General features: G+C 40.2%; 1 protein-coding gene across 4 annotated transcripts in view; it reads left to right on the top strand.

Annotated features, from left to right (window-relative positions):
- EML6 (EMAP like 6) overlaps window positions 1–24,037 on the top strand; it is a 256,852-nt gene that overhangs the window by 180,819 nt on the left and 51,996 nt on the right. For 3 of the 4 annotated variants that reach the window (XM_050754620.1, XM_050754621.1, XM_050754622.1), the window contains 5 exons: window positions 1,484–1,625; window positions 4,903–5,055; window positions 5,229–5,360; window positions 12,991–13,079; window positions 19,053–19,229. In XM_050754620.1, the coding sequence (XP_050610577.1) occupies window positions 1,484–1,625; window positions 4,903–5,055; window positions 5,229–5,360; window positions 12,991–13,079; window positions 19,053–19,229 (693 nt within the window). Of the gene's footprint in view, window positions 1–1,483; window positions 1,626–3,836; window positions 4,541–4,902; window positions 5,056–5,228; window positions 5,361–12,990; window positions 13,080–19,052; window positions 19,230–24,037 lie in introns of those variants that run through there. The other variant, XM_050754623.1, reaches the window with a different exon arrangement.

Raw genomic sequence — 24,037 nt, 5'->3', positions numbered from 1 at the left:
CTTTATGGGTGATCAGCACCAAAGCAGGATCCTAAGCCCATTTCCTTGTGCCATTCAAGGTCCTCCAAGCCTGCCTTGCTTACTCTCTGATCCTGTGTTACACGGGGATTAAAATAAACAGATTAAGGAAATATAATTTTGATATCAATATAAGGCAGTGGTTTAAAAGGATCTCTGGGTCCCACGATCCTGTTCTTAACTAAAATACACAAAGGGGCTCAGTCTGTGGAAGAGCTTCAAGCAGAGTCAGTCTGGGAAGATGTGAGGTTGACCCCTGACCTGTACCCTGACTGTGACTCTGGGGCTGGGAGGCTTCTGAAGAGAAGACTGGAAAACTGGGGATGTAGGGTGTCCTCAAATCCAATAAATTCAAAAACAATGTCTGTACCCTTCAGCCTCTCATTTTCTCATATTTGAATGTCAGCTGTATTTGGAACTTTACATCTTCTGCCAAATTTACTGTTTTGCTCAAATAGCTTCTCAGTTAAATTGGAATCATCCAATTTCTCTTTGGAAAGCCACCTGTTCCCCCTTAGCATTCCAGCTACAAACACCTCTCAGATGCCTGTGTGTGGGCTTCCTTTTTGCTTTACTAAGCAAAGCCTTTTTATAATTAGCCATTAAAAAGCAAAAATTCAGTAAATAGTTAATCTGGTCTGTTTTATTGCTCTGTAGCACTAATCTTTACCCTGCATTATTGAGTGAAAAATTATGAGAATCAAATTCATTTTCTCCCTGTTAAGTGTTCATTTTTTAAAAAATACTGCTTTATCTTAGTTATTATTCTAAGTCAGCCAAGTGTGTTTGTGATGAGATAAAGGTATATGGAATTGGTCCAGTGCTTATTAAGCACCTTTCAGTTTTGGATGTTCATTGTTAGCACATGGACAGGCCAATTTGTGAACAGATGCAGAACCTTAGCTACACCGAGGACACTTGAAATGAAAATTTAGCTTCCTTTATTTCTGCTCTGCCGAATGCTACATGTTCAAAGGTCTAAAATTATGTAAATAATGAGAATATTGCTCTTCAATTCCACTGACACGAATGGGTCAGACCTGCATCTTTTGTAATTTAACTGAAGGAAATGGTTTGTGTCCTTGTGATTCAGCTGCTTTACTAGGAGGATACATATATACTATGTTTATTTAGTATCCACAGAAAAGCAGGCGTTTCACCGTTTACCTGGATGTTTCCAAATGGAAAGATGTTTGGCATCATACAAACAAAACCAATCAGCAACGAGTTCATGTTTTGCTTTGCAAATGAATGATTTAGCATCGTGTAGGTCCAGCTCTAGTTTCAAGTTTAAATGGAAAAATTATTTCGGGTGATCATGTTGGTTCAAGGAAGCTCAAAGTGTGTTTATTCCTGTTTATACCTTTTTGTGACACTCTTGGACTGAATATTCAGCACCGGGCTAAAGAAGGGCTAGCCAGACAGCGTAAGTAGAGTTGATGTTGCCCCTTTTCCTCTCCCACAGGGGCACATGGAAGGAGAAGTGTGGGGGTTGGCAGCTCACCCTCTCCTGCCCATCTGTGCAACAGTGAGCGATGATAAAACACTTCGCATCTGGGAACTGTCCGCCCAGCACCGTATGCTGGCAGTACGGAAACTCAAAAAAGGTACGTAACGCCACCTTAGACATCTGTCAGAGTACTTACAAGTAACAATGTGTCAGGTTTATTCACTCATGTAATTAGTATTTACTGAGGGCCCCTGTTATATGCCCAAAAATATGCTGGGCAATGGGAATTTTATATTGGTTGCTACAGTCTTAACTAAGCACATGTAGAATTATTCAGAAGGCTAGCCTAATCCAGTTACATTTTTCACTTCATTTTCCTTGCACTGCACAGATATTTGCCACCTGGGGGCAATATGTCCTTCTTCTTCTCATCGAGAGCTGTGGGAGTCAATTGAAACTCATCAGCTTTTAAAGAATGCTGTTTATTTTGTAACTAAATGTCTCCAGAACTTACTTTATGACTTGAAAACAAACATCAATTATATAGAAATGTAATACTTAAGAAATGGGTAAATATGTCTTGAACACCTATATGCACTAGAACTATGAGGTGTACTGAGAGGTACAAATTCAGCAAACATTTATTAAGTAGCTTCTGTGTGGCAGGCACAGGGGATCCCATGATGATTGGTCCCATCTCTAGTGTCAGAGATAGATAGGACTTGAACAGAATCCCAGCAACATATCCATTCAAATTTGGTAATTTGAGGAGAGTCTTTAAAATGGGACTATTTATAAAGGGATGGGGAAGGTGTGAGGAAATGACCCGGGATAGTGCAGCACTACGCAGCTAGTAATGGCAGCCTCTCTCACTAGCCCTGGCGTGAAGGGGCAGGAGGAGGGGACAACTGCTGCAACCCTGAATACGAGAGCCGCTTGAGATGGCAGCCTGAGAGAAGCCACCACTGTTAGCCAGGGGACTCTGCCAGCATTCAGTGCCCCTGCGGGAGGCAGCCAAAGAAATAAATGGCGCAGCCTCCCTATTCTTCCTCCATCTCTCTAATCTCCCACCCATGCTCCCCCTTGGCCAAACTCAACCAGAAACCAGAGGACAAGGGAGCCCACTGACATTCTCCGTGCAGGCCAGCTTCAGGCACAGAGCAGGGTGGACGAGGGCAAAGAGGGGATGTGGAAGGACAGACTGGAGATATTTGGCACAAAGTACCCTGGAGCCTCAGAGGAGATCTACAGCCTGGAACTGCTTCATCAGGGAGGTGACGAGAGCTGAGGCTTAAAGGATCTGTAAAAGTTCTTAAGAGGAAAGGATGAAATTGGGGCCTGGCCCTAAAATATTTGTACTGAGTAATTTTATAAGCACACATGAGGATTGTATTCTAGGGTAATAAAATGAAGAAAGCTGTCAAAACAGTGTTAACAATAGTGAGGGTGGCTAATATGCCTGGGCCAGCAACTATGCCAGCTCTTTCCATGTAGTCTTTGTAGGAATCGATGAGTAAGGTTATTATTATTGCCACTTACAAATCAGAAAGCTGAGGCACAGGGAGCTTAATTAGTTTGCACATTTAGTAGGTAATGGAACCAAATTCAATCCCATGCAGTGTGACTCTGAGAACACACCTGTGACCACTGCTTAACACTATCTCCCTCTGCCGTGTTGCCTCTCTTTATACTAGACTCCTGGGAGTTGTACATGGTGGAGGAAAGAGTTCCCAAATCCAAGTCCAAAGCCCATGCTCTTCATCACTACAGGCTAGAATCATTTTGGCCACTAGTTCATATTGGGGGAATGATAGGCCAAGTCCTCACTGTGGAGGACTTGAATGTCAGTCAATGGACTTTATTCCCTAAGTTAAAAATTAGTTAAAAAGAACAACTGTTGACCCGTCTTAGATAGGATAACCATTCAACCTAGTTTACCCCTGTTGTTCTGGTATAATTATTAATAGCTTTCCTCTTCACTCTCAAACGTGTCTTGGTCTGTACGGTAGATTGTGGTTAACCTAATCTTGATGCTCTTCAAGGGCAGGCTTGTCTTTTCATTGTTGCAGTAGTGGCACATCAGTTTTGGGTGAGAACATAGCTTTCAGCATACCATGAACAGAGGAGTTGGTAAAGAGGCTCGGTATTAAATGCCCTGGCACAAGGCCACCTGGCTGTCCTATCCCTGGGGCTGTGCTTACAACTCTTGACAATAAGAATGGTGGCAGAGGGTAGGCATATTCTTAATCGGTTTCCTTTTAGACATACCTTTGCAAAGTCCATGCTCCTGATTCAGAAATGTCTTTGTGACCCTACAAAGCAGTAGAAAACATGGTTCATGCAGTACCATCACCCTAGTGCCAATTAGTTTTCCAGATACCCCTCAAGAGAATGTTCAGATTCCATTCTTCCCATGACAGAAGAGGCAAGAGCAATATCTTTCACCTCTAGAGTTATGCATTACAATCCCTGAATCAGAGAATTGGAGCAACTAAACGAACGAGGTCCTCTAAAGTAAGTTGTATGTAAGGCATAATATTTTTTAAAGAAAGTTCTCTGAAAATTTTATTATAGAACTCCTATTCTTAAATATTACCTCTTTTCTTGGAAGCAAAGATACTGGTCCTATTAACCCTACACTATACTCCTTTTCTCCATTTACTTCACTTATTTTTTGAAAACCCCAGGTATTTAAATACTCATAAATGAATGAATAGACCTCATAGAAGCTGAAAATGTATTTTTGATATTATGATCATTTTCTTTGAATTTGGGGAGAAGAGATGTTTAATTTTATTTTCTTGAGACAGGATCTCCCTCTGTCATCCAGGCTGGAGTGCCATGGCGTGATCACTGCTCACCACACCCTCCGCCTCCAAAGCTCAAGCAATCCTTCCACCTTGTCTCCTGAGTAGTTGGAACTACAGGCATGTACCACTATGCCTGGCTAAGTTTTATATTTTTTTGTAGAGATGGGATTTTGCTATGTTGCCCAGGCTGGTCTTGAACTCCAGGGCCCAAGCAATCCACCTGCCTTGGCCTCCCGAGATGCTGGGATTACAGGCATGAGCCACTGCATCCAGCTTATTTCTGTATTTTTTGTAGAGCCTGGGTTTTACCTCTATAAAAAATAACTTTTCAACTAATCTTTAACCTAGGGAATGTTGCAAACCCAGGCTAGTCTTGAACTCCTGGGCTCAAGAGATCCGCCTGCCTCGACCTTCCAAACTGCTGGGATTACAGGCACGAGTCACTGTGCACAGCCAAGAGATGCCTTAAATTATGAAGTTTTAGTTTTCACAAGTGTAGTGTCAATTTAAAGGCAGTCACATGTCCGTGCATAATACACATGATCAGGTTTCTTCATCTCTTCATGTGGTTTGCTTGACAGTGAAGTTTTGGATAATAAGTGTTTTTTGTGGATTCTTCTGTAGGTGGAAGATGCTGTGCCTTTTCCCCTGATGGGAAAGCCTTAGCAGTTGGCTTGAATGATGGGAGTTTCCTGGTTGTAAATGCTGACACTGTTGAAGACATGGTCTCTTTCCATCACAGAAAAGAAATGATCTCTGATATTAAGTTTTCAAAAGGTGAAGATGACAGCAGATACTTTTTAAAATAACACAGTCTTGGGACAAAAAATTACAAGAATGAACTATTTAAATGTTTCTTTGACCATTTCCCCACTTTTAAAATACTAAGTTCCTGGAAGTAAATTCCTATATAAGATACTTTGGTGTTAACCCCACATTTTTCTTTATAGATACGGGAAAATACCTTGCCGTGGCATCCCATGATAACTTTGTGGATATTTACAACGTACTTACAAGCAAAAGGGTTGGCATCTGTAAAGGTGCTTCGAGTTATATTACACACATTGACTGGGACTCTAGAGGTAAAGTATGTTGTGGCTTTTAAAATAGAATTTCTGTGTTTAAATAATGTCCATTTATGCATCGTTTCTAGAGAGAATGGCAGTTGAGTATTAGAAATGGGAAAGGGGAACGACTGTAATTTTACAACCCAGAGGCAGCTGCTGCTAACATTTTGAATATTTCTATCTTTTTATGCTTAAGATTATTATTGTCACTATTGATTCAAGCCATTGAGTTTTGAGATGGTTAAAGATACATGATGCCTTTTGTTATCATAGCAAGCCACCACCTCACCTTTAGTTGGGCGTGCTTTCTCCTTGTCTTGGGTCTTCTTTCTCCTTGTCTTGGGTCTCCTCCTTCTCCTCCTGGCTTGTTTCCCTTTTCCACCCAAGACTCCACCTCTTAGAGAACCACCCAAAAAACCTCAAGCAATTTTCCTCCTCCAGCAGAGGTAGAAATCTACATTCAGCCTGCCTAAAGTTTCTCTGCTCTATAAAACTCCCAGCCTACTCCCACCTCCTCCAAGTCATGCCCACAAATGCCATCAGGATTTGTCTTTTTAATAAATCTAGCTTTTATGGTGTTGCAAAGTCTTAAGCTAGCAAATGTGGAGGCTCTGGAAGTGAGTAAGACATGGTTTCTGCTCCCTGTGGAGTTTATAATTGAGTGAGGGAGACATACTCATCCATAAATAATACAAGAGCACAAAGTGGGTATGGTGTGAGTAAGCAGTGGTGAGTCACAGGGGAAGTGGTGAGCAGGGACTCAGAACTGGCCACGGCAGCATTCAGTACCCAGGATGGAACATTGCACTGTAGGGTGAGTCACTGTAAATCCTATCCTCGAGACTCGGCTGGTGTTAAGAGTCTGGAGCAGGCACTTGGGAATGGGCAGCATTCCCGCCTTCAGAGACATTGTAATCCACTGTGGTAGAAAAGCACCATGCCCAATGTATGCCCTGAGGGAAAGCTCCTTGGAGGTAATCCACGGAGCCTCCATAGAAGGAAGTAACCTTTGAGGTTGATCTTGAGAGTCGAGGAGAAATCCACCAGATAGCGCAATCAAGGAAGAGCCATTCCAGGCAAGAAGGAATATGGCATATGAAGAGCAAAGGTGGGAAGAACCAGGGGGTGATGAAGAAATAGAAGTGCTGAGTGGCTGAGGGTGTACAGGGAGGGGAATGTGGAGACGCAGGCTGGGACAGAGTAGAAGTTTCATGCTGAACTGTGTACTTGTAGGTACTAGGTAACTCTGAGGGATCTAGAGTGGAGCATTCCCTCCCATCTTGGGGAGAAGACGTGAGCCTGGAGTGGGAGCAGTTAAAATTAATCAGGAGAACAATGATGAAGGCCTCAGCCAAAAAGGGATTTCAGAGATGCCAGAACATTTTTTTTTTCAAGTAATTCTTGGAGTAGTGGCCTTAGACCAGGACTTGGAAACCCTTCTGCCCAACAGGTATTTAGTTGTAACTATACTTGCCATACTGGAATTTGGACTTTATTTCAGCTTTATAGCATTCAGGGGTTTTATACAGTGCAGTAGATAGAGAAGAAAGCATGCGATGCACTGCATTTATACAAGGTAGTACAAGTCCCAACAAGGGCAAAGGGAGATCAGATAAGTCCATTTCGCTTTCATGTCAGGGCAGTGACAGCCGGACACAGTGCCGAGGGCTTCGACCGGCATTTAAGACCAGGCAGGACACTATGACTTACGTAGGAACTGGTGAGGCCGATGAAAGCAGTTGCTTCTCAGACTCTTTTTCTCTGCTTTTTTTTTTTTTTAAAGCAGTGATTTCTCCCTATTTATTATCTTGCTATTCTCTTGCCAGGTAGAATAGGGTGTGATTAACTTTATTTAGAATCCAACACACACACACACACACACATACACACAAAATACCTGATACAATATGTGAAATCCCATTACCCAGTGACTATTAGGGGTTAAAACCCATTATTGTTTCTATTAGGCAGTGAAGAGTCCAGAGAAAAGAGGGTATATAAAGAGTAAATTTTGACTGGGAAGATTTCTTAATTATTTTGAATTGTAAAATACACATAACAAAAATTTACCATTTTAACCTTTTTTTTTTTCTTTTTTTTTTTTTTTTTGGAGACAGAGTCTTGCTCTGTCTCCCAGGCTGGAGTACAGTGGCGTGATCTTGGCTCACTGCAAGCTCCGCCTCCCGGGTTCACGCCATTCTCCTGCCTCAGCCTCCCTAGAAGCTGGGACTACAGGTGCCCACCAACACGCCCGGTAATTTTTTGTATTTTTAGTAGAGATGGGGTTTCACCATGTTAGCCAGGATGGTCTTGATCTCCTGACCTCGTGATCCACCCGCCTCGGCCTCCCAAAGTGCTGGGATTACAGGTGTGAGCCACCGCACCCAGCTCCTTTTTAACCATTTTTTAAGTGTACAGTTCAAGGATGTTAAAAACATTGACAGTGTTATGCAACCATCACTGCCTCTGTCTCACAACTCTTTTTGTCTTGTAAAACTGCAGCTCTATTCCCATTAAATGATAACTTTTCATTTCCCCAACCCCTGGCATCTACCATTCTACTTTCTGCCTCTATGAATGTAACCACTCTAGGTACCTCATATAAGTGGAATCATACAGTATTTGTCTCTCTATAATGGGCTTATTCCACTTAGCATAATGTCATCAAGATTCCTCCATGTTGTGGTGTGTGTCAGAATTTCCTTCCTTTAAAGACTGAATGTTTCATTTTATGTATAGTCCATATTTTGCTTATCTGTTTATCTGTTGAGGGGCACCTGTGTGGCTGCCACATTTCAGCCATTGTGAATGATGCTGCTATGAACATGAATGTACAAATATATCTTCAAAACCCTGCTTTCAAGTCTTTGAGGTATATACCCAAGGGTGTAATTGCTGAATCATACGGTAGTTCTATTTTTAACCTTTCGAGGAATTACTATACTGTTTTCCATAGCAGCTCTACCATTTTATATTCCCACCAGTTGTACACAAGGGTTCAAATCTCTCCACATCCTTGCCAAACCTTATTTTATGTGTTTATTTTGATAGTAGCTGTCCTAATGGATGTGAAGTGTATCTCATTGTGGGTTTCATTTGCATTTAAGGAGTTTGTTCTTAATTCTGCAAACGTATAGGCCCTGTGTCAGATGCTAGGGGTATAAAGAGAAGTAAGTCCCAGATAGAAAGCACAAGATCTCAGCCAGGATCGGGGAGTGCTGCTGTGGAGGGACCTGGGGAAAGGTCTGTGTAAAGTCTCTCAATATGGAGCCATCACTTGGTGGAAAGAGAAGCAAACCTCCCTATTTCCATAATCCTGCACAAGGCCAGCCTCCTAAAGCTCAGGAGGCTGAGGGAGGGCACTGGGAGTGAGCAGGAGAGGAGTGGAGTCAAAGGTCTTTGAAAAGCTACCTTGCCTTTCATCATAAGGGTGCCTTCAGTCAGGTGAAAGGATTGGACCAAGTGCTTTCTGTGGATTGAGAGTAGTAGAAACACTTCTGATTTTTAGGGAGGAATTATACCATCTGGAGAATAAGAGAAAGTATGCCTGTGAATCTTGCCTGATCTAACTCCACTAGCCATGAGACATGTGTCATCCTGATATTCCTGCATTCCTGACATCCCAGTCCCCAAAATGCCTGATCTCGGGAATATGCCATGCTGCCTCAAGACCAGCCTGGCTTTCACAGCAGGGGCCTCCAGGGTCTGGCAAGGTTGACAGCAGAAATTAGAAGCAGGGATCTGTTTCATGCCTTTGATCCTGTTGAAAATAGTGAAAGCATTTGCCAGAGCCAACTGGCTTCTCAGCGGCAGGGATGGCACAGCCGCCAGCCTCAGCAGCCTCTTGTGCCCATGGCAACTATAGGTCCTTGGAAAACCAAAAAGTGCATTGGGCTTTTGCAGGAACATCAGCTACCCCTGAATGAAAGCTCCAGCATGGAATACTTGAGAAAGAAAAAAATGTATGGAGGGAGAGAAAACATAGAAAGGATATTTTCTAAATGCTGTAAGTTCATTTCTAGAAATAACAGGCTGTAACATCCTTTACAAATTAACAATTTGAAGGCTGGGCGTGGTGGCTCACACCTGTATTCCCAGCACTTTGGGAGGCTGAGGTGGGTAACCTGAGGTCAGGAGTTTGAGACCAGCCTGGCCAACATGGTGAAACCCCATCTCTACTAAAAATACAAAAATCAGCCAGGTGTCGTGGCGGGTGCCTGTAATCCCAGCTTCTTGGGAGGCCGAGGCAGGAGAATCGCTTGAACTGGGAGACAGAGGTGGCAGTGAGCCGAGATCGCACCACTGCACTCCAGCCTGGGTAACAGAGTGAGACTCTGTCTCAAAAAATAATAATAAATAAAATAAAAATGACAATTTGAGCCATAATAGCACATTTCATTCCCATTTTTATTGCAAATGGCCTGATATTTGGTACATTTAGTACCAATTGTTGGAATTAGTCTAACTTGTAAATTATATAGCAGCCGGGGTGATGTATGTGGATCACTTTGTGGGCTGCAAAGCTCTATGGTACCTGCAAGATGTGTGATGTAAGGACATGGTGTCTCAGCTTTTAATCTGTGCGAACAGATATTTCCAGTGAATAAAAATGTGATTCTGAAAGAATAGGATTACTGTTTTTGTAGAGCAATTATAAATGCATTAAACAGAGTTTTTGTTCTTGATTCTGCTCCTCGCCCTCAGAATATTTCAGTGGTGGTAGAGAGAGAGACAGCAGGCAGAGAGAAAAAGGAGCGGTGACCTAAATATTTCCTTATGCTTAAAAAATGTGTATTAGCAGCAGTAAAGAAAATTTTGGTTTTAAAAAAAATACTCTTAATCATTCCTTCCTCATAGAAGAATAGCTTTTTGGTTTGGTTTTTTCTTCTTCACATCCTTGATTGCAAAGAACAGAAACCCACCAACCAGCTTAAACTTTCTTTTTTTTTTGAGACAGGATCCCACTCCGTCACCCAGGTTGGAGTGCTGTGGCACAATCTCAGATCACTGCAATCTGTGCCTCCTGGGCTCAAGAGACCCTCTCACATCAGCTTCCCAAGCAGCTGAGGCCACAGGCGCCCGCCACTATGCCCGGCTAATGTTTTTTTTTTCTGTATTTTTAGTAAATATGGGCTTTCACTATGTTGCCCAGGCTAGAAACCGGCTTAAATTTTAAAATAATAAAAGATGAGTTTATTGGAAAGATACGGAGATACTTTATAGAATCCAAGAGCAGGAAACAGTCTGCCAAGGAACTAACTTTAGGAATGAACTAGAAAACGCACAGGAACCAAGCAAGCAGTTCCTCTCCACTCCTCTCCCACTCTTAGGCAGCGAGTTTCAGTATCCACTGCTCTTCTGCGTCTTACCTCTGTCTATGACCCCTCTCTCTGCACAAGTGGCCTTTCTCTACCTCATCTGCACATGGCTAGTCTCAGCTGCCCCAAAATGCCACCCACAGGCCCAAAGTCCACATCTCATCCCGGTAGGCACCAGCTGATTCAGCCTCTTGGATTCCAATTTCCCAAGAGAATTTGATTACCCCGCTCGGTGTGAGCCTGGCCCCTCCATGGTCAATGTCTGCCCCCAGAGTACAAACATGACCACGGAGGCAGTTCTCAGGGAAGGGGCATGGGCTACATGGGGACCCTACGAGCTGTCTGCAACGGTATCCAGCACTTCTGGTACTTGTCTATGTGTTTAGATTCTCAACTATTTTTGCAATCATAAATTACCTCACTGAGAGATTTTTCTCGTTTTTGGTTTTAAGTGAAGTACGATCTTTGAAACTATGGTGTAAAGTAAGTTGGGATTTATCTGAGGATTACAGTCCTCTGAGTTATTTTAGTATCTCATGGCCAAACATCACCTAAAATTAGCTGTATTCAAAGAATGTGTTCACTGAATACTTTAACTGTTTGTCCACATGCTTTGTCATTTGCAGTCACTCTTGAGTGTCCTAAAAGTAGAATTACTTTACAGTATTGGTTACTCATTTTCTTATAATTCTAAATAGCCAAAGATAACTCCCTTTTTTCTTTTCTCACTTACATATATTCAGCCATAAAGTCAGAAAATGTGCCCATTTCAGAGTACACATTTTCAGATACATTTGCTCCAAGTCAAGGAAAAATCCCCTAATGTTATCATTCACCAAATTAGAAATGATTACAGTTGTCATTTAGAAATGAGAGAACCTTATTTTTAGTCATATAGAAGTAGATCTGCAACTTCTTAAGATTAGCCAAGCTAGGCTGGGCATGGTGGCTCACTCCTGTAATCCTAGCACTTTGGGAGGCCAAGGTGGGCGGATCACCTGAGGTCAGGAGGTCAAGACCACCCTGGCCAACATGATGAATCCCTGTCTCTACTAAAAATACAACAATTAGCCAAGTGTGGTGGTGGGTGCCTGTAATCCCAGCTACTCGGAAGGCTGAGGCAAGAGAATTGCTTGAACTCAAGAGGCGGAGGTTGCAGTGAGCTGAGATTACACCACTGCACTCCAGTCTGGGAAACAGAGCAAGACACCATCTCAAAAAAAAAAAAAAAAAAAAAAAAAAAAAAAGATTAGCCAAGCTAGATTTCAGATCAAGTTGGTGCCTATTTAAGTGCTAAAGAACATGATTAAACCGAAAAGTTCTTATTTTGGTATTATTTTTCTAAGAAAGATATTTCAAGCCTACTAGATATGCCATAGTTATGGGGAAGAAACAAAAGGAGAAATATTATGTATATTTATACTGAATTATTCATAGGTGAAATATTATGATGTCTGAAATTTGCTTCAAAATAACCTAGGGTGGAGGTTCATGAAACAGGCTTGGCCATGTGTTAATAGCTGTTGAGGCTGGACAGCGGGCATCCAGGGGTTCTTTGTACTCTTCTGTATGTGTTTGAAACTTTCCATAATATTTTTAAAATGCCAAAAATACTGAAACATATATACCTTGAGTCATTTACATTTTAAGCCTTACAAGATTGTTGCCATTGTAGGAGGAGAATTAGGAAATCTAACCTTTTTCAACATCAAATCCAAGATTATAATTGTGCATCAGACTGAAAGACTATTTTTGCCCAACATTTTCTTTGGGGAAAGTCCTGGATTTCTTGTCAAATTTTCAAGTAGGACCAGAGGGTGGGGAAGGAATGAGCATTTATAGTTTATTTTGTGTGTTCTGTTTCTGGGCTTTAAAGGCAAACTTAGAATTCAGGCCGAAGTAAATGTGAATGCCCACAATAAGCGATTTACTTCTAATTGCCATAACCTTCCAATGCCATATTCTTGCCAACGCAGTTTGCTGAGAGGCAACTGGGAAAAAGAGGGGGAAAACTGATTTTTCTCAGGCTTTGGAAAACTATGTTTTCAGTGCAGCAGAATAGAACATATCAAACTTTTTTCTTCTGTTATTTGAATGATGTTCAAGGTCAAATTTTATGAAGTCCATATTCTGAAAATCACAGCTTTGGGGTTTGTACCACATCATGTAATTGGCGGTACATGCCCTTCTGAATAATTCAAAATGTATTTACTCAATTTATGAGACTTTGATTAAAATGAATCAAAATAGCACCCATGCTTCTCATTTTATAATAAAGAGTTAAAGTCAGAGTTTAATTGTCTCTCTACTTCATTCTTTCGTAACAGGAAAATTATTGCAAGTTAATTCAGGTGCCAAAGAACAACTTTTTTTTGAAGCTCCAAGAGGCAAACGGCATATAATAAGACCTTCAGAGGTAACAATCATACACAAAGATTTTTTAAGATATTTTGTGAAGATTTAATATGTGCATTTTAATAAAACCTATCACGTTAACTACTAATATGTATTATATTTAGTATACCTTTAAACTTGATCATGTCTTAAATCCGATTGCTTAATCTGGTTTCCAGGTTCCCGGAACATAGGGACTTATCACACCGCTGGTGGAGCAATGTACAGTTGATGCTCTGCTTAATTTTTCTCTGCCTGAAGACAATGAATAAGCTAACAATTTGGATGTTATATATTCCTTTTTCCATTTGACATGTCATTTTGTGCAAAGCTTTTTATGAACATACATTTTGAAACATGTTTTCTCAATGTTTATTTGTAATTATGAACATTATTATCTATAACAACAGAATTTTGTTTTTTTTGTTTTTTGTTTTTTGTGGTTTTTTTTTTGAGGTGGAGTGTTGCTCTTTTGCCCAGGCTGGAGTGCAGTGGCGCCATCTTGGCTAACTGCAACCTCTCCCTCCCAGGTTAATGAGATTCTCCCACCACAGCCTCCCGAGTAGCTGGGATTATAGGCATCTGCCACACACCCAGCTAATTTTTTAATTTTATTCTTTTAGTAGAGATGGGGTTTCCCCATGTTGGCCAGGCTGATCTCAAACTCCTAACCTCAGGTGATCCGCCCACATCGGCCTCCCAACATGCTGGGAGCAGATGTGAGCCACCGTACCCAGCCTGGAAATTATTTTTTTGAGACGAAAACAATCTGCAATCTGACCATTGTATTGTATCAAACTGTTTTCTTTTTTCTATGTTTCCTCATGTCCTTAGCTACATACATCATTTTTTAATTGCTGAAATCAAAGCCTAGATAAAATTTTTGAATTCCTAAACTAACACCCTCTTGAAAGCTAGATAGATGCCTTTTGTAGACGTGTACCTCTTTCACGGTGTACACATAACGAGCCCTGGTCTAAGTGTTGACGAGGATGAAGAAATATTGCTTCCTTAGAGGAAAAGGAGGTAAGGGTATGCTACTGAGTGGCAGGCATCTGTCTCTCCCTCGTTTCAGTTTGCCAGTATCTTAAACCGTCCCAGTATTGTAAGGTTCTCCCAAAGACATTTGGACACGTGTACATTTGCATTTTCATTGTTTGTAAAGGAAGTATATGTGTAGTACTTTAAAAATATACATTGTCATAGATCATGGCATTGTATTAATGGAAATTGTTCACTGAGAAATTTTGATCTCACTCCCCTCCCCAGTTCCAATTTATTTGTCTCTGATCAGTCCTCTTTTTAACTTTTTTATATAGAGGAGCTTTTATGGCCTTGAGTAAGAGATATTTTTAATTATGTCATTTATTCACTGGTCATTTGTTGACTGCCAGATACTTTATATATCTTTATTTTTTATTTTAATTTCAGCTTTTATTTTAGATTTGGGGAGTTACATGTGTAGGTTTATTACATGGGTCTATTGTATGACACTGAGGATTGGCATACAAATGATGGCATCACCCAGGTAGTAAGCACAGTTCCCAGGAGATAGTGTTTTAGCCTTTGCCTCCTCCTCTCTCTGCCCCCCAGTAGTCCCCAATGTCTATTGTTTCCACCTTCCTGTCCGTGTGTAGCCAATGCTTTGTTCCCACTTATGAGAACATGTGGTATTTGGTATTTTGTTCCTGCATTAATTCTCTTAATATAATGGCCTCTAGCTACATCCATGTTGCTGCAAAGAACAAGATTTCATTATTTTTTATGGCTGCATAGTATTCCATGGTGTATACGTACCACATTTCCTTTATCAGTTGGTCACTGTTGGGCATCTTGGTTGATTCCATATCTTTGCTATTGTGAATAGTGCTGCAATGAACGTATGAGTACATGTGTCTTTTTGGTAGAACAATTCATTTTCCTTTGGGTATGTACCCAGTAACGGTATTACTGAGTAGAATCGTAGTTCTTTAAGTTATTTGAGAAATCTCCAAACTGCTTTCCACAGAGGCTAAACTAATTTACATTCCCACCAGCAGTGAATAAGCATTCCCTTTACTCTTCAGTCTTACCAGATTCTGTTATTTTTTTTTACTTTTAATAATAGCCATTCTGAATGGTGTGAGATGGCATCTTGTGGCTTTGATTAGCATTTCTCCAATGATTGGTGATAAACATTTTTTCATGTTTGTTGGCTACTTGTATGTCTTCTTTTGAGAAGCATCTGTTCATATCTTTTGCTCACTTTTTTTTTTTTAAGACCCTTTTTTAAGGGTCTTGCTGTATCACCCAGGCTGGAGTGTAGTGGCACCATCACGGCTCACTGTAGCCTCGATTTTCTGGGCTTAAGTGATCCTCCTGCCTCAGCCTCCTGAGTAGGTGAGACCATAGATGCACACCACCATGCCCAGGTAATTTTTGTATAATAGTTTTAGTAGAGCCAGGGTTTTGCCGTGTTGCTCAGACTGGTCTCCAACTCCTGTTGCCCACTTTTTAATGGGGTTGTTTTTTTACCTGTTGACTTCAGTTCCTTTTAGATTCTGGATATTAGACCCTTTTCAGATGCATAGGTTGCAGATGTTTTCTCCCATTCTGTAGGTTGGCTTTTTTCTCCCTCAATGTTTTCTTTTGCTATGTGGAAGCCCTTTAGTTAATTAAACTTGTCAAGTCTCACTTGTCAATTTTTGTTTTTGTTACAATTGCTTTTGAGGACTTAGTCATAAATTCTTTCCCAAGGCCAATGTCCAGCATGGTATTTCCTAGGTTTTCTTCTAGGATTCTTGTAATTTGAGGTGTTACATTTAAATCTCTAATCCGTCTTGAGTTAATTTTTGTATATGGTGAAATGGGGGCGGGGGGTGCAGTTTCATTCTTCTGCATATGACTAGCCAGTTGTCCCAGCACCATTTATTTAACAGAGAGTCCTTTCCCCATTGCTTATTTTTGTTGACTTTGTCGAAGATCAGATGGTTACAGCTGTGCAGCTTTATTTCTGGATTCTGTATTCCATTGGCCTGTATGTCTTTTTATACCAGTACCAGTCTGTTTTGGTTACTGTAGCCTTGTAGTGTAGTTTGAAGTCCAGTAAAATGATACCTCTGGCTTTGTTCTTTTTGCTTAGAAATGCTTTGGCCCAGGCTCTTTTTTGGCTCCATGCGAATTTCAGAATATATACACCTATATTTTAATCCTCATAACAGTTTTACCTTAATAGTTGTCAATCTGGTTTTACAGATAAGGAAACTAAGGCTCTGTGAGGGCTGTGATCTCAACCCAGAGACATCTGTGTGTGACTCCGTGGCCTAAACCATGAAGCCTCTCAGTTTCTCCTGTGGATTTAAACATCATTTCACATCACTTCAGCTGTACTTTCCCTTCCTGTTTTAATGCCCCCAAATAAGTATACTAAAATGAAATGTAATTTAACAAAATGGTAGAGGAAGATGAGGCTGGCTTGGAACAGATGAGCAATTATTATATAAAAGAATATGCACAAGAGGAAAATTAATGTTATAATGCTCCCCAAAGTGATAGGCGCTTGCTCTGAAGAGTTAATTTGTTACCCCATGGTGCACATTTGTTACTCCAGAGGCTGATTCGTGATGATGTTGGTTGCAAGTCCCTCCAGCTGATGCTTTCTTGGCCAACTTCCCTAGTGGTGCCAAGGCCCTTCGACTGAGCATGAGGGATTTTGGAAAATCTTTTTCAAATAAGCAATTTTTTTTTTAAAGAAACAATCATGGCAAACTAATACAAAGCTTACCCAGCAAATTGTTAAAATATGACAAATGTTAAAATGCCTATTTCAAATCCATCTGATACAAACGGTACAGTTAAAGCAGCACCACATTGGGAGGCAAAGTCTCTGGAGCAAACCTCCTGCTTCGGCTTCCTAAGTATACTGTGACTGCAGTGATGTAACCTCTCTGTGGGCCTCAGTTGCTTCCTTTGCAAAATGATAACATACCTACCTGAGGCAAGGTGCTGAGGAAGGGATCCTTTGAGGACTCTCCTTCTATCTTAGTTCCAGCATTTTTAACAAGTTTATTTAACCCTTTTGCATTGATGGATTATAGATATAATTCTTTTTTTTTTTTTTTTTTTGAGACGGAGTCTCGCTCTGTTGCCCAGGCTGGAGTGCAGTGGCCGGATCTCAGCTCACTGCAAGCTCCGCTTCCCGGGTTCCCGCCATTCTCCTGCCTCAGCCTCCCGAGTAGCTGGGACTACAGGCGCCCGCCACCTCGCCCGGCTAGTTTTTTGTATTTTTTAGTAGAGACGGGGTTTCACCGGGTTAGCCAGGATGGTCTCGATCTCCTGACCTCGTGATCCGCCCGTCTCGGCCTCCCAAAGTGCTGGGATTACAGGCTTGAGCCACCGCGCCCGGCCAGATATAATTCTTAATGCTCCATTTTAAGTGCAGTTTCTGTAGCTTCCAGCAAGTTAGACATTTGCTTCCCCTGGAGAGTACGGTGTCCTGATCTGGCCAGTGGTGTTGTGTTGCGGTGTCTGCCAGGGGAGCAATACCAGCTCCCTTTCCTTTCCTGCTGGGATAAGGAGGCCAGCATCACTGTGGGGATTGCAAGTGGACTAGGAGATGGAATCTAGAATTTGGAAGGGAGTCAATGGCCAAAAGCCTGCTTCCAGAACCAGCAAGGGATGGTTCCCTGCTTCTCTTCCTGTGAAGGTTAGGTTAGAACATCATAAGGGGTTGAGGGACTCTACTTCTAAAACTGAGATGATTTCTGGGGGAACCACCTTGAGTCACCTCAGTCTGTGTTCCTACCTGAGGCCCCCAAGTCACAGGACCAGATGCAGATTTTTGGTTCCACTTCTGTGTGCCTCCAAAAGAAACACACAAGATTAAATGAGGAGAAATTTGAGTGACTAACAAATGTATAGCATCTTACCATGTTGTGACTAAAACTCCTGGCTGCATCTTTATCTTGTAATTTCTCTTCTAAGCAATAACAACAAGCAGAGATTAGGCAAGGTACATTAGCAGCATGCAAAGCAGTTTCAGATTGAAAAGGAGAGCTCTGGGCTTTAATTTTAGCTACAGTTCTCTAATTTCTTATACTCCTTCTGAACAGTGCTTTGTCTAAAGAAACTGGAATATTAAGGTGTAATAGCAGATCTTGAATGAAAGTAAATGAGACAAAATCTCCCAGGAAAGCCATAATGTTGTTATTGTCTATTATTGTTTTAAGTAAATGGAAAGAAAACCCTCAATCTTATCAGGATTAACCTATAAAAATTACAAATATTCTAGCCAAGAATTTCAGACAAAACAGTTTTAAAGGATAAAAGATTCATGGCAATACAATATGAACAGCTCTTTGGATTTTTACAGTAGTCTCTCGAGAGCATACAGGATATTAAGCTTGCTGCAGAATCTTATTACTTTTTCCTCCAAGGAAGCAGTCATTTTTTTTTAAGTTCTGTCTAGTAACTTCTTAAAATAATTTGCTAAATGATCATCTCCATTGATCAGCCTAGCTTAGTGATTCTCAACTGGGAGCAATTTTGCTTCCCAGGAACATTTGGCAATGCCTGGGGACAAGGGTATGCTACTGGCATCCACTGGGTGGAGACCAGGGATGCTCTAAACATCATGACATGCACAGCACAGTCCCAACAACAGAATTTTCAAGCCTAAGACATCAGTGCTGGGGTTGGGGAATCTGGATCCAGCTTATGGCTTATACAGTGATAAATGTCTAGTTAAGAACTAAAATACCTTATTATTGTCAAATTTCCGCAATTTCAAAATGTTCATTTTATCTAGAGAAAAACACTTGGATATTTGACTGCAGTGTTGGTTTCTTAATGCAAATAACCACTTTAAATATGCAACTTAGAATTTGTGTACCTCAGCACTCAACAAAAATGCCTATTGTTGTCAAAGTAATTTAGAATTACTCAGGTGCAAACTGTTTCTTTTAAATAAAACAAACTAGGTTGTGCAAAAATATAATTCCCTTTCGTTCTTTTTCAGATTGAGAAGATACAGTGGGACACATGGACCTGTGTCCTGGGGCCCACCTGTGAGGGAATCTGGCCAGCACATAGCGATATAACTGACGTAAATGCTGCCAGTCTTACCAAAGACTGTTCCCTTTTAGCCACTGGAGATGATTTTGGTTTTGTTAAGCTTTTCTCATATCCCGTCAAGGTAATATTGCATGTTTATTGTCTTTACTTGCTCAGTCTCATTAATAACCTTAAATCACCTTAAATCTGTCTATTGTATCTAAGTGCATTTTTTAAAATTTGAAGTCATAAGCAGTTCATATTATCGGAGTATTATTTATGCTGTATGAAAACCTCCCTGACATTGTGTTTGAGTGACTAATTTCAGTGCAGTTCTCACGGCATAGAATTCTACCTTGAAAGGCCTTTAGTGGTCACCAAATCCAACATCTCACAAACTGCAAAGTAAGTGTTAACTTTACAACCTCTCAGACCAGTGCCTTTCTGACTTTTATTAGGATACTTCCACAGATGAGGAACTTAATACCACACAGCAGCCCAACTGATTTTTAAATACCTCCAATTATTAAAACGTTTTCGTCTGTGTTGAGCTGAATTCTTTACTTTCCTCTTTTTTTTTTTGTACAGTGGCATGATCTCAGCTGACTGCAACCTCCGCCTCCCGGATTCAGGCAATTCCCTGCTTCAGCCTTGCGAGTAGCTGGGATTACAGGCACCTGCCACCATGCCACACTAATTTTTGTATTTTTAGTAGAGACAGGGTTTCACCATCTTGACCAGGCTGGTTTTGAACTCCTGACCTTGTGATCCACCAGCCTTGGCATCCCAAAGTGCTGAGATTACAGGCGTGAGCCACTGTGCCTGGCCTCTTTTCTTTTTAAATACAGTTCTACCTTCTGAACCATCATTAAACAATTCCATTCCTCTAACAGCCATCATCTTTAGTAAGATCACATTTGACCCCCTGAAGTCTCACTTTTTTTCCAGCCTAACATTTCTAGTTCCTTCAGCCGTTTCCCATATTCCATGGCTGACAGCTGTCCCCTCCCTTTAAGCACACTGCAGTTTATCAATTCTTCCTTCAACTGTCTAATCTAGAACTGTATTCAGTGTTTCAGTTGTAATCTGATCAGGTCAGAGCACAGTGGGACTGCTACCTTCTTGGTTTTGATGTTTACATTTATATTAAATCAAACGAAAATGACGTTGGCCCTTTTGCCTGCCACACTACAAAAACTGAATTCATAGACGTCAGTCTCAAAAATGTTGAGATTATCCCCCAGCCTATACTTACACAATTGATGTTCTAAGATCTGAATACAGAACTTTACATTCATACCCAAAAATTTTTATTTCTTCTAAGTGTTCCGTCCTATCTGTATCTTTGAATACCTTGTCAAAGCATTTTCTCTCCCTTGCAGCATCATGTCATCCTCTGCTTTCACAATCCTGAGTTCTAAATCATAGAAAAAAAGAGAGACTGGAACAATCAAACGTCAACTCCGGGAACCTCCCCGTCAATTCAATTTTACATTCCATTTATTTATTTATTTTAACTAAAGAGTGAATGAATGACAGGGTTTTGCTCTGTTTCCCAAGCTGGAGTGCAATGGCACAATCACTGTTCACTGCAGCCTCTACCTTCTAGACTCAAGCGATCAATCCACCTCAGCCTCCCCAGTAGCTGGGATTATGTGCATACCACCATGCCCAACTATTTTTTTTACTTTTTGTAGAGAGGGGGTCTCACTGTATTGCCCATGCTGGTCCCAAACTCCTGGACTCAAAAAATCCTCCCACCTGGGCCTCCCAAAATATTGGAATTACAAGCATGAGCCACCACACCCAGCTGACATTCTGTTTGTTAATCTACACATTGTAACAGTTCTTTAATCAGTAACAAATATTTAAATTTACCTCCCTGTACAGCCGTTTATCCTAGTCCAAGAAGACATCATTAAATACTTGGCTAATGTCTTGCCTAAAGACAAGTGGATTTGGTCTCTGTCATCCTTAATCTCTCCTAATAAGTCAACCTATAAAATATGTGAGGTTAGTTCACAGTGTACCTGTTACTGTCTGGTTATCACTACTTCTTTTTCCAAATGCTTATTGAACTCCTGTGTAATATTTCATCCTAGAATTTTCAAGGGATTACATCACCTCATGAATCAATATTTGCCAGAACCTATTTGTTTTCCCATTGGGATACAAGAACCACTTTATGTTTGATGCCACCTCTCCTGATTTCTAAACTTTTCAGCTATTACTGTATTGTTTTTGTGGTCACATTTGAAGGTACCTGTACTCACGTAACTGAGTTGTTTTCTCCTTCGCGGTTTGAAGAACATTCTCTTTGACGGAGGAAATGAGAAATTGACTTTCAGTTCATGTGAAGCCATCTGATTAAGAAGTGTTCCTAACTTTTCTCTATTTTGCTTCTATCCCTAAATATATCTTTCACATCCTTTTCAAAAGTCTTATTTTTTGTCTTCATTCCAGAAACTACACTTAAAAGTCTGTGCAAGGCTTTTGTATTCATCCTCAATTGTTTGCTCCTCCTGTCATTTGTACATTTTAACCTGAACATACCAGTTACCTCTATGGCCGCTTTGGTTACTTTGGACGCTTTTCCTCTCTTCTTCCTTTGTTAATATCTGATTAGATTATCATCAGTAGCCCTTTCTAAAATACACATCTGATTATGTCCAGTGTTACCTTCATTGCCCATCCCAAAGCCACCTGCCACCCTTCTGCCAATGATCTGTCACTTACCAGCCCTTCTTATTTAATCAGAATTTAGTTCTAAGTAGCCATTTTCCTTGCTATTTCTACGTATAAATGAAATTGCTAGCAGTACAAGGCAAAAAGTTAGTGATACCCTGGTTTTAGTAGACCGAGGTTTTGGAGTATCTGTTTAGATAACTAAAACCCCCACAGTACTGCTAGTACTTTCCCTGCCTGACAAGGTGGCTTGTCTATATATCACCGTCATTTCAAGTTGTGTTCCTCAGACCAGAGTTCCAGGGAGGTATATCTCAAGTGGCCAGGAAGGAACCTGTGCAAAAGCTCTGGAATCCTATTCCTGTTTCAACAGAGTTACACTGTTTTGTATTTTGCACATTCAGCTTCTGTGTATGCTTTTTTCCTAAGATTTTACTGTGAAGATTTTCAAGCATACACATAAGGCAAGAGAATAATATAGTGAACTCACAGAAACCCACAGCCTAAATTCTGTAATTTAAAGTAAACTGTAGAATTAAGAAAGAAAAATAAAAACCTCAAATGACCTAACTTTACACTTCAAAAAAACTGGGAAAAGACCAAGCTAAGCTTACTGTTAGCAGAAGGAAGGAAATAATAAAGATTAGAACAGGAATAAATAGGGACCATAAAGAGAATAGAAAAGACCAACAAAACTAAGAGTTGAGTTTTTTTTTGGAAAAGATAAAATTGACAAACCTTTAGCGAGACTAGCCAAAAAGAGACTCAAAATTATAAATGAAAGAGACATTATAACCGATACTGTAGAAATACAAAGGATCATAAGAGACTACTTTGAGCAATGACATGCCAACAAATTGGATAACCTAGAAGAAATGATACATTTCTAGAAATATACAACCTACCAAGACTGAATTGCAAAGAAATAGAAAATCTGAACAGATCAATAATGTGCAAGGAGATTGAATCTGTAATCAAGAACCTCCCAGAAAAGCCCAAGACCGTGTGGCTTCATGTGTGAATTCTCCTAAATATTTAAAGAAAAAAATATTGCCAGTCCTTTTTAAACTCTTTCAAAAAAAAAAAAAAATTGAAGAGGAAGGAACACTTCTAAACTCATCTTATAAGGCCAGAAGAACCTTGAGACCAAAACCAGATAAAGACATTACAAGAAAACTACAGGCCAATATGCCTGATGAATATAGGTGCAAAAATCTAAAACAAAATACTACAAACCAGATTCAACAGCACGTTAAAAAGATCATAGGACATGATCAAGTGGAATTTGTCCCTGGGATGCAAGGATGGTTCAATATATGCAAGTCAGTAAATGTGATATACCACATAAACAGAATAAAGGATAAAAATCATTTTATCATCTCAGTGGATGTGGGAAAAGGATGGACAAAACTCAACATCCTCTCATGATTAAAAACACTCAAATTAGATATAGAAGGAAGGAACTTTCGTAAAAGCCATAAATGAAAAACCCACAACTAACATACTCAATGATGAAAAGCCAAAAGCTTTTCCTTTAAGATCAGGAACAAGTCAAGGAAGTCCTTGCCAGAGAAATTAGGCAAGAAAAAGAGAGAAAAGGCATCCAGATCAGAAAGAAAGAGGTAAAATTATCTCTATATACAACATGATCTTATATATAGAAAACCCTAAAGACTCCCCCTCAAGAAAACTGTTAGAATTAATAAAGTCGGTGAAATTGTAGAATACAAAGCTAACATACACTATTCAATTACATTTTTATATACTTAGACTATCTTAAAAAAACTGTGCCATCAAGACGAATAAAATGTTTAGGAATAAATTTAGCCAAGGAGTCAAAAGAACTGTATACTGAAAACTGTAAGACACTCATGAATTAAATTGAAGAAGACACAAATAAATGGAAAGAGATCCTGTGTTCATGGAGTGGAAGAACTAATATTGTTAAAATGTTCACACTACCCAAAAAATAATCTACAGATTCAATGTAATCCTTATCAAAATTCCAAAGGCATTTTTTTCACAAAAATTGGAAAAACATCCTTAAAATTTATATGTAACCACAGAAGACCTACATAGCCAAAGCAGTCCCAAGAAAGAATAAAACTGGAAGTGTCACACTTTGAAATACAGATTTCAAACTATATTACAAAACTATAGTAATCAAAACAGTATGGTACTGACATAAAAACAGACACATAGACCAGTGAAACAGAATAAAGATGCCAGAAATAGATCCATGCATGTTATATAGTCAATCTTTGA

This window comes from Macaca thibetana, chromosome 13 (assembly GCF_024542745.1).
Source record: "Macaca thibetana thibetana isolate TM-01 chromosome 13, ASM2454274v1, whole genome shotgun sequence".
Taxonomy (NCBI): domain Eukaryota; kingdom Metazoa; phylum Chordata; class Mammalia; order Primates; family Cercopithecidae; genus Macaca; species Macaca thibetana.
Note: the sequence above shows the minus strand (reverse complement) of the source record. Positions and strands in the feature narration are given on the sequence as shown.